We start from the raw sequence: 15,299 nt of genomic DNA on the forward strand, positions 1-15,299 counted from the left end.
TGCACCCGGCTGGCAGTTCATTCTTGATGTGGCTCTCTTTAAGTCTTATTGATATATAGGAATGCTTGTGATTTTTGCACATTGATTTTGTATCCTGAGACTTTGCGCAAGTTGCTTATCAGTGTCAGGAGATTTGGGGCTGAGATGATTGGGTCTTCTAGATATGCAATCATGTCATCTGCAAATAGAGACAATTTGACTTCCTCCTTTCCTAATTGAATACCCTTTATTTCTTTTTCTTGCCTGATTGCTCTGGCTAGAACTTCCAATACTATATTGAATAGGAGTGGTGAAAGAGGGCATTCTTATCTAGTGCCAGATTTCAAAGGGAATGCTTCCAGTTTTTGCCCATTCAGTATGATATTGGCTGTTGGTCTGTCAAAAAGCCTTTTATTATTGTGAGATACATTCTGCCAATACCTAGTTTATTGAGGGTTTTTAGCATAAAGGGCTGTTGAATTTTCTCAAAGGCCTTCCCTGCATCAATTGAGATAATCATGTGGTTTTTGTCTTTGGTTCTGTTTATGTGGTGAATTACGTTTATAGACTTGTGTATGTTGAACCAGCCTTGCATCCCCGGGATGAAGCCTACTTGATCATGGTGGATAAGCTTTTTGATGTGCTGTTGCAATCGGTTTGCCAGTATTTTATTGAAGATATTTGCATCTATGTTCATCATGGATATTGGCCTGAAGTTTTCTTTTCTTGTTGAGTCTCTGTCAGGCTTTGGTATCAGGATGATGTTGGTCTCATAAAGTGATTTAGGAAGGATACCCTCTTTTTGGATTGTTTGGAATAGTTTCAGAAGGAATGGTACCAGCCCCTCTTTGTATGTCTGGTAGAATTCGGCTGTGAACTCGTCTGGACCTGGGCTTTTTTTGGGTGGTAGTCTCTTAATTGCTGCCTCAACTTCAGCCCTTGTTATTGGTCTATTCAGGGTTTCAGCTTCTTCCTGGTTTAGGCTTGGGAGGATGCAAGTGTCTGGGAATTTATCCATTTCTTCCAGGTTTACTAGTTTATGTGCACAGAGATGTTTGTAATAATCTCTGACGATGGTTTGTATTTCTGTGGAATCTGTGGTGATAACCCCATTATCGTTTATTATTATTATTATTATTATTGCATCTATTTGATTATTCTCCCTCTTCTTTTTTTATTAATCTGGCTGGTGGTGTGTTTTGTTGATCTTTTCAAAAAACCAGCTCCTGCATTTATTGATTTTTTGAAGGGTTTTTTGGTGTCTCTATCTCCTTCAGTTCTGCTCTGATTTTAGTTATTTCTTGTCTTCTGCTAGGTTTTGAGTTTTTTTTGGTCTTGCTCCTCTAGCTCTTTCAATTTTCATGATAGGGTGTCGATTTTAGATCTTTCCTTGCTTCTCATTATTGCTGTACATTTTCCTCTAGACACTGCTTTAAATGTATCTTAGAGATTCTGGTATGTTGTGTCTTCATTCTCGCTGGTTTCGAAGAACATCTTTATTTCTGCCTTCATTTCATTGTTTATCCAGTCAACATTCAAGAGCCAGTTACTTAGTTTCCATGAAGCTGTGCGGTTCTGAGTTAGTTTCTCAATTCTGAGTTCTAACTTGATTGTACTGTGGTCTAAGAGACTGTTTGTCGTGATTTCCATTCTTTTGCATTTGCTGAGGAGTGATTTACTTCCAATTATGTGGTCAATTTTAGAGTAGGTGTGATGTGATGCTGAGAAGGATGTATATTCTGTGGATTTGGGGTGGAGAGTTCTGTAAATGTCTATTAGGTTTGCTTGGTCCAGATCTGAGTTCAAGTCCTGGATATCCTTGTTAATTTTCTGTCTCGTTGATCTGTCTAATATTGACAGCGGAGTGTTAAAGTCTGCCACTATTGTGTGGGAGTCTAAGTCTCTTTGTAAGTCATTAAGAACTTGCTTTATGTATCTGGGTGCTCCTGTATTGGGTGTATATATATTTAGGATCATTAGCTTTTCTTGTTGCATTGATCCTTTTACCATTATATAATGTCCTTCTTTGTCTCTTTTGATCTTTGTTGGTTTAAAGTCTATTTTATCTGAGATGAGAATTGCAACTGCTGCTATTTTTTTGCTCTCCATCTGCTTGGTAAATCTTCCTCCATCCCTTTATTTTGAGCCTTTGTGTATCCTTGCATGTGAAATGGGTTTCCTGGATACAGCACACCGATGGGTTTTGGCTTTTTATCCAATTTGCCAGTCTGTGTCTTTTGATTGGGACATTTAAGCCCATTTACATTTAGGGTTAATATTGTTATGTGTGAATTTGATCCTGCCATTGTGATGCTAGCTGGCTGTTTTGCCCGTTAATTGATTCAGTTTCTTCATTGTGTTGATGCTCTTTACCATTTAGTATGTTTTTGGAGTGGCTGGTACTGGTTGTTTCTTTCTATGTTTAGTGCCTCTTTCAGGAGCTCTTGTAAAGCAGGCCTGGTGTTGATGAAATCTCTGAGTACTTGCTTGTTCATAAAGGATTTTATTTTTCCTTCACTTATGAAGCTTAGTTTGGCTGGATATAAATTCTGTGTTGAAAGTTCTTTTCTTTAAAGATGTTGAATATTGGCCCCTACTGTCTTCTGGCTTGTAGGGTTTCTGCTGAGAGATCTGCTGTGAGTCTGTATGTACTGTGTGAGTTGAAGTTCATTTTCCTAATCAGACATCTGCTTGTCTCAGAATACCTTTTTCATATTACTTAATCTAGCACCTGTGTCAAAAATAAATTGACCGTATAAGTGTTGGTCTATTTGTGGACTATCTTGTTCCATTAATCCATCTGTCTGTCATTAGACCAATAGCATGCTGTCTTGATTTATCTAACATATAGCAAGCCTTGAAGTCAGATAATGTAAGACCTTCAACCTTGTTATATTTAAGGAGTGTTTTGGCTGTTCTTGGTCTTTGCTTCTCCAAACGCCTGCAAGGATTTCAACTGAGATTGTGTTGAGTCTGTAGATAAATTTGGGGAGAATTGTCATCTTAACAATAATGATCTTCTTATGCATGAACCATGGTGTCTTCTCCATATATTTGTCTCCTTTAATTTCCCTTAAAATTCTCATGATAATGCAGTATAATTTGCAGTATATAGGTCTTACACAGCTTTCATTAAACTTAATCTAAAATATTTTTAATACTATTTTAATAGATTTGGGGTTTTTAAATTTTTTTTAATTATTTATAATTCTGTATAATTTATAATACTAATTGTAGTAATTTTCTGATATATGGACACTCATTTGACTTTTGAATATTGACCTTGTAGTTTGTGACTTAATTTCACTTAATAGCTATCGTTATTTTGTAGATTTCTTGGAATTTTCTATGTATAGGCTCATATCTACAAATAAAGAGAGTGTTTTTTCTTCCTTTGCAATCTTTACACTTCCCCCCCCTTTTTTTTTTCATTACTGATTTTAACTTCCAGTACAGTGTTGAAGTGGTAAGAGCAGAAATCCTTGCTTTGTTACTGATCTGAGTTACAAAACATAATCTTTAATCTTTGGATTTTGTGTTATTTGTAGATTTTTGTAGATGTGTAATCAGGTTTAGGAAGTTCTCTTATACTTTTAGTTTGCTGGGGGTTTTTATCATTAATGAATGTTGGATTTTGTTAATTTTTTTGCAGCTATGGAAATATGGCTTTCTCCATTGTTTTGTTAATATGGTAAATTACATTGGTTGATTCCTGACTGGTAAACCAACCTTGAATTCCTCAAATCATTTTCACTTGGTTATGATTATTATATTTTTTAATACATCGCTGGGTTGAATTTCCTAAAATTTTGTTAAATTTTATATCTATTTTTGAACATTAGAGAGTTATAGATTAGTCTGTACTTGTATTAGAGAGTATAGGTTAGTCTGTACTTCTGTTTTCTTGTTTTATGTTTGCCTTGTTTTATTTTTTCTTTAAGAATTCACTGATGAAGCAGTCTAGCTCCCAACAGGGAGGGGGTTTTTTGTGTATTGGGAAGGAAGGCTTATAATTATGAATTTAATGTCTATAATTGATAAAGGGGCATTCAAAGTCTCAGTCTTTTTGGGTTTCGTTGGTGGTGGTGGTTTTGTTTGTTTGTTCTTGAGGCAAGGTCTAGCTCTGTTGCCCAGGCTGTAGTACACTGGTGCAATCATGGCTTACTCTAACCTCCACCTTGAGAGAATATGTTCTTAAGGGTTTTGTTAAAAGCCTTAATTGTGTACAGCACTTTACATTGTAAGGTGATTAATTGCTGTATCATAAGGCAGGAATTGAACACATGTTTTGGGAGATTTAAACACATATTATGTGTTTTGGAGGGGCTTTGTGTTTTGTAAACCTTTAGGTATTTCAGAACTTGACCACATATCCCATTTCTTGAGCACAATGTGATTAAGATTTTCCTTAAAATAACAATTTTATAAAACCTGTTAACACCCAAATTAAAGAACAACTTCCAGTGAGGGTTCATTTACCAGCCAATATCATTAGGTAGGAAAATTGAATTTCTGTCCAAGTTGGATTATATATTAAAGCAGTGCAGCCAGTGATATATTTGGATATTAGAGTATTTGGCAGAGTCCCTCATGAGATATTCTTGAAGAATGGGACTTAAGAAATGTGGACCGGAGAATAACACAATTAGACTGATTTGTAATTGAGCACAATAAACACTAACTGGATTCTTGTCATCAGCTGATATTTAGTACTCGGCCTTTTTTTTTTTTTTTTTTTAATCAGTGGTTTGAATGAGGACAAATAGCATTGATGGTGTTGTTGTTAATTCACAGATGATGTTAATCTGGTAGCCAGATTCCTGAAAATTGGATGGCAGGTTTATTTAGAAAACAAAATAATCTTGATGGGTTAGAACAGGGCATCTCATTAACAATGTAACTTTTTCTAAAAATCAAGATGGGGTCTCACTATGTTGCCCAGGTTGGTCTTGAACTTCTGGTCCTGCCACCTCAGCACTCCTGAGTAGCTGGGATTACAGACATCCACCACCATGCCCAGCACATGATAACTCTTAATAAAGTATAAATGTGAACTTTTTTCCTTTGCCTCTTCCCAAAAAAGAAACTTTAAGAACACACCAGCTGGGTGTGGTGGCTCACTCCTGTAATCCTAGCACTTTGGGAAGCTGAGGTACACAGATCGCTTGAGCTCAGGAGTTTGAGACCAGCCTGGACAACAATGGTGAAACCCATCTCTACACCAAAAATATACAAAAATGTGCTGGGCATGGTGGTGTATGCCTGTAGTCCAGCTGCTTGGGAGGTTGAGATGAGAGAATCACTTGAGCCTGGGAGGTGGAGGTTGCAGTGAGCCAAGATTGTGCCATTGCATTCCAGCCTGGGTGACAGAGTGAGATCTTGCCTCAAAAAAAAAAAAAAAAAAAAAGTTTGCAAAGCACATATAATGACATAGATCATTTGCATTATATTTGAAAAAAGCAAGATTCAGAATTATATTCACAATTATAGTTGTATTCACTATGTGTCAGTTTTATTGAGACAAGTCTCAATTTTGTGCTAAATATATATCAGAAAATATATAATACTAAGAATAGTTCTAGGTTGTATAATTAGGAGTGGTTTTCTTTTGATTTTGCCTTTCTGTTTATTTCCCAATTTACTACAGTGAGCATGGAGCAAGGAGTAATAATAAAACACATTGAAGATGAAGTGTGTAATTTTTTTGATGATTTAAATGTGTAGCTAAGGATAGTTCATTTGTGTTGTTACAATAAAGATTTTCTCATTCCTTTATTTGTCTTTAATAATAGTCACCATGATACAAAAGTCAGCATCAATCATGGTGCTCTCTGGACATAACAGTCTATTACTGTTTTCTTCCTCTATTACTAGGAATCCATTGAATCTGTTTTTTTTTTTTTTTTTTTTTTTTTATTTCCCTTCATCAAAGGTTGAATTAATAAAAGGGAATTTACAAAGTGTTGGACTTACACTTCGTCTTGTCCAGTCAACTGATGGGTATGCTGGGCACGTCATCATTGAAACTGTGGCACCAAACTCACCTGCTGCAATTGCAGATCTTCAGCGGGGAGATCGACTTATCGCCATTGGAGGTAATTATGCTAATATGCATTATACTTTACCTTTACAGATAAACTACAAAGTAGGTGTCAGGTTTTTCCTCCCTTCCTTTTTCCTTATTTCTATAATATGCACATGTTACTTTTATAATGGAAAGAGAGTAATAAGCTTTATTATAAATAAAAATTTGAAGGAGGCCTTCAAAATACATTTAAAATATATGTCCCATTTAGTTCTAATGCATAAATCTTTAACATACTTTATGTTTAGACCACTTTTATATAACCACTCTAATCCTTCCCTCCCCACCTCCTACTATTATGTTTTTTCTTGAATGTGAAAGTACGGGCAAATGAACAGTTAGGTTACTTTTCTTTACGACTACCACCGTTGCTACTCTGAACCTAAAATTGGTAGTATTAGCACTACTGCCACCATCACTTAGGACTAGATAATGAGCAGATGAGGAACTAACATGAGGGGCAGATACAATACACATTTATTGTTTTTTTTTGTTTTTTTTTAAACACCTTGGAACATAACAGAAAAGCTTTTTTATGTCTCTTTTCCTGTTGTTTTTTTTCCCTGTACATAAATATATGCCCTTCCCAATTTTTGTTTAGGAAACAAAACTTTCTAAACTATGCATTTTTATAATAGTCTTTATTTCTTTTAACATGTTATAAATTTTGCCCATGTCAACAGATATTTTTCAAAACATTTTTCTGTAGCTTTGATTCATTTATATGAATATATAATTGTTTTTAAAATATTTGGAATTGGTGATGGTTGAAATAAGATTGGCAAAATGTTATATTTGAAGCTCAAAATATAATTCATTTTAGTTTCCTCAACTTTTGAATATGTTTGAAATATTCCAAAAGGAAAATCCAGACTTGAATGACGAGAGAGGTACAATGGCCATCTCCACATAACACTTGATGACTGGGGAATAGATGAGACAAGGGCAGATTTTGAGTCATAGAAAATCAATTTAGATTGAATTGAAGTTTTTGTCTACTGTAGATCATTAGATTGACTCATTTTTCATTTATGCATATTTATGCATATGCATTTTTCATTATACATGTTTTGCAATAATTTACGTTTTCCCTTTTAAAATCTTAAACTAGGTGTGAAAATCACATCAACACTGCAAGTGTTGAAGCTTATCAAGCAGGCTGGTGACCGAGTCCTGGTATACTATGAAAGGCCTGTTGGCCAGAGTAATCAAGGTGCAGTGCTGCAAGATAACTTTGGCCAGTTGGAAGAAAACTTTTTGTCAAGCTCATGCCAACCAGGTTATGAAGAGGAAGCTGCCGGGTTGACAGTAGATGCTGAAAGTAGAGAGCTGGATTCTGAATTTGAAGACTTGGCAAGCGATGTCAGAGCACAAAGTGAGTTCAAAGATGAGGCACAATCATTAAGTCATAGTCCCAAACGTACTCCAACAACACTTTCTATTAAACCCCTTGGAGCTATATCACCAGTTTTAAACCGTAAATTAGCTATAGGAAGTCACCCACTACCACCAAAAATTCAACCCAAAGATGGAAATAAACCTCCACCCCTAAAAACTTCTGAGGTTACAGACCCAGCACAAGTGTCAAAACCCAACCAAGGATCCACTTTCAAACCACCTGTGCCACCACGACCACAAGTGAAAGTTCCTTTGCCTTCCGCTGATGCTCCAAATCAGGCAGAACCAGATGTTCTTGTTGAAAAGCCAGAGAAGGTGCCGCCTCCTCCTCCTGTAGATAAATCTGCTGAAAAGCAAGCAAAAAATGTGGATCCCATAGATGATACGGCTGCATCTAAGCAGTTTTTAGCAAAGCAAGAAGTGGCCAAAGATGTCACTTCAGAAACTTCCTGCCCTACTAAGGATAGTTCGGACGACCGTCAAACATGGGAATCATCAGAAATTCTTTATCGTAATAAGCTGGGAAAATGGACAAGAACCAGAGCATCCTGTTTGTTTGACATAGAAGCCTGCCACAGGTACTTAAACATTGCATTGTGGTGCAGGGATCCTTTTAAGTTGGGAGGTCTCATCTGTTTGGGACATGTTAGTTTAAAACTTGAAGATGTGGCTTTAGGATGCCTAGCTACATCAAACATGGAATACCTTTCCAAATTCAGGCTGGAAGCCCCTTCACCTAAGGCTATAGTCACTAGAACGGCACTGCGTAATCTGAGTATGCAAAAGGGATTCAATGACAAATTTTGCTATGGTGACATTACTATTCACTTCAAATATTTGAAAGAAGGAGAATCAGACCACCATGTAGTTACTAACATAGAGAAAGAAAAAGAACCCCATTTAGCTGAAGAAGTTTCTGCTCTCAGTAAAGAGGAACAATTTGTTGGACAGATGGGTTCAGAACCCAACGTGGTGTGACTACTGTAAGAAAAAAGTTTGGACTAAAGCAGCTTCCCAGTGTATGTTTTGTGCTTATGTTTGCCATAAAAAATGTCAAGAAAAGTGTCTAGCTGAGACCTCTGTTTGTGGAGCAACTGATAGGCGAATAGACAGGACCCTGAAAAACCTCAGGCTGGAAGGCCAGGAAACCCTCTTAGGCCTGCCTCCTCGTGTTGATGCCGAAGCTAGCAAGTCAGTCAATAAGACAACAGGTTTGACAAGGCATATTATCAATACTAGTTCTCGTTTATTAAATTTGCGTCAAGTCTCTAAAACTCGCCTTTCTGAACCAGGAACTGATCTTGTGGAACCTTCACCGAAACACACACCCAATACATCAGACAACGAAGGCAGTGACACAGAGGTCTGTGGTCCAAGCAGTCCTTCTAAACGGGGAAACAACACAGGAATAAAGTTAGTGAGAAAAGAGGGTGGTCTGGATGACAGTGTGTTCATTGCAGTTAAGGAAATTGGTCGTGATCTGTACAGGGGCTTGCCTACGGAGGAAAGGATCCAGAAACTAGAGTTCATGTTGGATAAGCTACAAAATGAAATTGATCAGGAGTTGGAACACAATAATTCCCTTCTTAGAGAAGAAAAAGAGACAACTGATACAAGGAAAAAATCACTTCTTTCTGCTGCCTTAGCTAAATCAGGTGAAAGGCTACAAGCTCTAACCCTTCTTATGATCCACTACAGAGCAGGCATTGAAGATATAGAAACTTTAGAAAGTCTGTCTTTAGACCAGCACTCCAAAAAAATAAGCAAGTACACAGATGATACAGAAGAAGACCTTGATAATGAAATAAGCCAACTAATAGACTCTCAGCCATTCAGCAGCATATCAGATGACTTATTTGGCCCATCCGAGTCTGTGTAACAGACAGGTCTATTTAAACTTTCAAATGAATGGGGTAAAGTTGCATCTAAAGTACCACAGATACAACCATGTTTAAATCCTCTTATGCACTTTGGCCTGCTTCTCCAGTTACTTGCTTGTGTAAGAACAAAAAGGAAAAGGTTGTTTTCTGGTAAAAACATGACCAGCTTACTAAATGGTTGTTTTGGATTGCATTTATAGCTATGCTTTTTGGGTTTATACTGGGAATTTATTTTTACTAATTTATTTTTAACTTTTCTAATTATGTAATTATGTAAGCTAACTTTTCATGTTTATGTATGTATGGTGTCCCCTTGTGTTATTTTCCTTCCTCTTGGTTTTTGAATTAGTGTTAAATAGCATACCTACTGTCTAGATTCTTGAAATATTTTCATTTCCATCATGGTTATAACAAATTTGCTGCATGCCCAAATTGGCAATAGCAATCATTGAGGGAACAGGTTTTGAAGCTTTCTTTTGTGTTATGAAGTTTATCATCTCTACTTGCTTGAGATTTTTGTTATTTTGAGGGTTTGGGGCTACTTTTTGTTTTGTTTTTGCCAAATGTATCATGAAAGCAGATGCTGCAGCTTTAGTCTGTTGTGCTGATTAAGTAAAAAGAAATTTTTTTTACATATATTGCTTGCTTTCGATACTTCTATGAAATTTTTTTCTAAAGCTTTTGTGCAGCTGAAGTATGGTAAAAAATATGGTGATTAATTTGAAGAGCTTACATTGAAAGACAATGTAATAGGAAGTAAATGTAGAATGAGTTAGTCAAGAATTTTGTAGAGAGGATAGCAAGACTTACTGAAAAACAGTAATGTAGCATTTTGAAATACAGTCTTTTAAAATATTGATGCTTTCCTTTTAAATAGAAATTTTAAATTTATGATTAAAAGTTTAAACATTTATGATTATTTTTCATCAGTTCTCCCATAGGAAATAAAGCATGTGAAAGGGTAAAGTTTTGGGGGACTCTTTAAAATTACTGTGTTGATAACTAGTTTTGGCTGGTTTTGTTTTAGAAACATTTTCATGTAGGAGTATTCTGTGAAGGAGAGGAATCATGCAAAATGTATTTATTGCTCTATCTGGCATCTTACAGGCATAAAGGAATGGTAATCATTTTGAATACTTCTGTAGTTCAGACTATCTTCATTAAGAAAAGAAAGACAAAAATAGACAGTATACATACATAGGAATTGGGACCAGTTCTCTGAAAATGAAGGTCTACTTACACTGGATCCGTTTTACAGATCCCAGTAACCCTGACTGAGGGAAAACGAGTAAGCTTGACTGCTCTTGGGGTACCTTAATAGTTTCAGTATGTTGTATACCTATAAAATAGACAAGTATATGTTTTTCCCTTGTGTCGGTAACTGCTATGATGATTGCTATATAGTGAAACTGACATGAATTTAAAACTAGATGGAGCAGCTTTTATTGTTAGCAGGGAAAAGCATAGTATAATATTAGGTATTGTGGCCCAGGTCTGGAGTCCAGGACTCCATAAAAGAGTTTAAGTTCAAGCCCTTCCATTAATGAACTGTGCAAGCATAGGCAGTTACAAATGGGCTCTATCCTACAGTTTACCCATCTCTAAAATGGGAATATTAATACTTTACCTGTTTCACAGGATTATTGTGAGGAAAGTAGCATAACTGCAAAAGTGCTTTGGACAGTAAAAAGCTATACAAGTAAAAGGCATTATTTATATGAGTGAGAAAGACATTTTTGAGGGAAGAAAAGTTATTCCACTTTAAAAATCAATAGCCAACTCTCATACCTTTTGTTACTTTATTAAGTAAAAATTTCAGGCATTAAACACCTTTCTTAGCCACGTTTATAACAAAAACATATTCCAGTATACATATTATTTAGGTGTGATCTCTTATTTTAAAAGAACGCTGCTATAGAATACTTTACATACCAAATTGCCTGAAAGCTAAAATAGTTTCATAACTTACACTTGAAGCAATCTGCTCAGTGTATAACCACATTTTATAAAAATAACTTACCATTGATAATCTGGAAGGTGGAGTACTTGTAAGTAGCTGGTGTTTATTGATTAAACCATGGAAGCTTTAATGATACTCAAGCATGTTGCTGAAACTGATGCATTTGAAAGAGCTGTTGAAATAATGCAAAACTGGTTTCATAAGAATCTACTCATGTTTTAAAAGTATGTAACTCCGCAGACCACATTTATAGAAAGCTCAGTAATGCTGCTAATGACATTTGTAAACTATACCTATAATGTAGTGCAATATTTTTATATTTCACTGGGAGAGGCAGTAGAGACATCATAGTTGTACTTTAGTGCAAGCAGGGGAACACTCTGAATAGCCTAGAGTATAGTAAGGTAAAAAGCTTCAATGAAAAAAAGCTGTATATTACATTACTGATGTAATCTTGCTGCCATGCTATGTATCAATAGCTAAAAAATAATAAAGATAAGACTACCACAGAAAACAAGAATATCCTCATTTGATGACATCTAAAAAAAGGTGATTGCTGCATCTCTATGGAATTATCTTCTGGTATAATTTGGCCATGCAGAAAAGCATAACAAAGTCCACTTTTGCTAAACAAAATTGCTATTTTGCAGACTGCCCCAAAAGATTTTTTTTAACTATTGTTTCCTTATGGATTATTAAGTTTATGGATTTTCTTTGGCTATGTATTAGTAATTAGACATTAAAATAGGTTTTCTACATTGGTATTAGCTGAAGGAATGGGTTAGACAAACTGACCGACATTATACCATTATTAGCATCATAATAGGCTACATTTCTTCATATTAAGCCTTATATTCAACATCAGAACTACTTGAAATATGTAGCTATTTTGTGATGCTGGGAGGAGAAAATATAACCTAAAAATTTTGAAGGGGTACTATTATGTTCTAAATGTATAGCTGAATTTTTTGAAAGCATTTGGAAATATTTGGCTTTTATAATAATAGATAAAATCTTAAGTCCCCTAAAAGTGAATAAATTTTAAATACATACTTTAAAAAATATTGTCCTAATTTCTAAATTGAGGTAACAGCTTTTCTTATGGGGGGAAGGGGGGAAGAAAGGAGAGGTTTCCCCTAATTCCTTTTGGGCCATAGATCCCCTTTTAAGATCTGATTAAAGATATGGACTTTCACCCCAGGAAGATACCCCTGTGTGCACACCATTCAAAATGTATCTGATTTCAAAGGTTTTATGGAACTCCCAGGGATTATGTCAATTGGCTGGATATTACAGCTATTTTCATCAGATACGGTTATTTATTGACAACCATCAGGACAATGTCTTTTATAGATGCAGGGATAACTTGTTTTTTTCCCCACACTGAATGTGGCTAGTTACAGATCTCAATTTAAAATAAATTTTGAAAAGTCAGAGTACGGTCAAGCTAACCTGAAGTTGCTTTTATCTGATACCTACAAGCACAGTAGAATAGTATTTAATTAGATATCCACAGTCAAAATACCTTTATCTTTTATTCCAACAACATTTGGTTTATAAAGGAATACTAATAGGCACAGTACATGGTTCAGAAGATTTATTAAGTAAACTTGCTAAAACATGGACAGATGCACTTAGCAGTCAAACAGTTGAATATTCATTGCTACCTCATTAAGGTTTTTATATCTGTATTACCAGGTACAAACATAAAAACCACCTCTGTTCAAAAAATAAATGTTCAGAGAGCTGTAGTTTGTTTTGGTACGTACATTTTAAAAAACACCTCTTTTCAGTCTTGCTAACCAAGTGTATTAGTCATATAAAAGAACTTACAATTGTTTTCCCCAAGTACAATATATCTTTTGCTCCCAAAACAGTTCTGAAGGTTTTATTTATATTTTATCTTACCCCAAGGGATCAATAGCAGGTATACCTTTGCCAGGCATTCTTACAGAAAGACACAGAGCCTTAAAGGTGAAAATAAAATCGTAATGAAGTATACAGTATTGGGGTCAGGGAGAACCAAAAACTCTCAAAGAGAACCAATTTGTAGCACGTTCTTTTTTAAGGCTCTAGCCCTGTAGAAGTAAAAAACTAGTCTGCCTTTTTAGCCATATGAGAGTTCCTCCAGAGCCATCTTCCAAAGTAGCAGACTTGGCCAAGTTGCCCATTGCCAAATAAGTGAGTTGGAAGCTTGTTTGCTTCAAACACAATGAAACAAAGGAAATGTTAGCTACTTTACTAGAGAATAAGAAAGCCACAAGATTGAGGAGTCTTTGTTCTAAAGTTCTTTGCTCCTTGATGTCCAAGTTAACACAAACACAATCTTAACAAAACTAATTTTTGTTTATGATTACAGAACTGCAAGATTAGCAAGTATTAGAGACATTTCACACTACACCCAGTCATACCTCATACAAAACAACATAAATTGACTATGTTCACTAACAGTATTTGCTGTTATACTGAAAAGGCACATCAATGTTGTCATGCTTAGAAAAACTACACTGCACACTAGATAATATAGTTAACACATTTTTAGGTGTTTCATTTTTCTTTTCTGCCTGATCATATTATGTTTACTTCTTTTCTTAATACATGATTAAAGACATAATTTCATTCCTAATCTTCATTTAAAATTTGTCTTAACATTGATGTGAATAATTTTCACGAGTCTAAAAAATGTTTCAGACAACTTAAAATAAATAGATCCCTAGAAAACACTTGGATGATCTGCAAACAAATCAAAGATATAGTCAGATATTCAAGTCAGAGCAGCTGTTACTAGCCTGTTGTTTCTTTTTCTAAAACTTGAAGTAGATGGCGATGAACCTTACCATGTTTAAACAACCTTGTCAGTATAAGGTACGTATACCCTCAGTTTTCTTTCGTATAGTCAAGTATGCCTCTTTCCCAGCTTTTAGTTCATAACAATACGTTTGGTTGCTTTTCTCTGCTTTCAGAACGTTTACTATTTTTCCCTTATTGGCTTTAATGTTTGCTGCCAACCACATAACATGTAGACATAATTTATAACTCTCTCTTTCTAGGTAGGTGATTACATAGAAAACTAACGCCAGCTAAGATTTATGGTTCCAAAAGATAACTGACACAAGTTCTTGTCCTCTACACCTGAGAAAACTAGCTCTTTAACTCATAAATGTATTGATAGTAACTACAAGTTAAATAACACTCATTCATTGTCACTATATAACATGCTGTCTTACTTGATTCTGTTTTTCACACTTCATTCTAGTTTCTCTTTGTTGAAAGAGTCTCAGAGATAATATGTGCTTTAATTTTAAACACTCATTTCCAATATTCAGAAAAAAAAAGATTTTTTGCCCAAGTGTTTGTTAATGTAAGTTAAAAAAATTATATTTGGTTTGGATTCAAATATTTATAGATTTACACAATACCTATTTCATCAAAATATATTGTATGGTATTTAATAAAATCAAATACATAAAATAAAGTTTCGACACTATTTATACAAACCCCTAGAAAAGCTTCTTTTTCTTTATAAGGCTGTTGGCAATCGATCATCACTATGGAAAAGAAATAATAACCTTTGGTTTTACTCTTTCACCAGAAATGGATGGTTTGACTAAGACAGTTCTGGATGAGTCGTGTCACTGGAAACACTGTTTTATACAATTAAATACTTGGATGACTTTTGAGGATCTCAGTCACTTTCAGATTCTTCATCATCACCTATTGGATAGGACTGGATATTATTCTGAGTGTACATCTTTGTTTTAATAGGGCAGTTGTGATCCATGAGAATAGCCTAAAAGAGAACAAAGTGCAAATATATCAACCTCTTGTTTCATAAAGATAAGATGGTTTTAACCTACTGTTTTTAAGGATTATTAGTTTGAAAGCTATGTACTATTACTTACTATTTGGAGCAATCACCAGGCGCCTGGCCTAAAAGACCTGTAGTTCTACACTCTAAAAGTTCCAGGCAATTGGAAACAGCAGAAGTGGTCTCTGC

The 15,299-nt window shown here is 35.2% G+C and overlaps 2 protein-coding genes across 2 annotated transcripts in view; one reads left to right on the forward strand and one right to left on the reverse strand.

Annotated features, from left to right (window-relative positions):
• PDZD8 (PDZ domain containing 8) overlaps nt 1–11,819 on the forward strand; it is a 107,921-nt gene extending 96,102 nt beyond the window's left edge. The window contains 3 exon segments of the mRNA XM_017509119.2: nt 5,912–6,074; nt 7,176–8,418; nt 8,420–11,819. Of these exon segments, the coding sequence (XP_017364608.1) occupies nt 5,912–6,074; nt 7,176–8,418; nt 8,420–9,341 (2,328 nt within the window). The 3' untranslated portion in view covers nt 9,342–11,819.
• Nucleotides 11,820–12,884: 1,065 nt separating this feature from the next.
• SLC18A2 (solute carrier family 18 member A2) overlaps nt 12,885–15,299 on the reverse strand; it is a 39,197-nt gene continuing 36,782 nt past the window's right edge. The window contains exon 16 of the mRNA XM_017509120.2: nt 12,885–15,092. Coding sequence (XP_017364609.2) covers nt 14,988–15,092 — 105 coding nt within the window. The 3' untranslated portion in view covers nt 12,885–14,987. The remainder of the gene's footprint in view (nt 15,093–15,299) is intronic.

The sequence above is a fragment of the Cebus imitator genome, unplaced genomic scaffold (assembly GCF_001604975.1).
Source record: "Cebus imitator isolate Cc_AM_T3 unplaced genomic scaffold, Cebus_imitator-1.0 Scaffold406, whole genome shotgun sequence".
NCBI classification, from domain to species: domain Eukaryota; kingdom Metazoa; phylum Chordata; class Mammalia; order Primates; family Cebidae; genus Cebus; species Cebus imitator.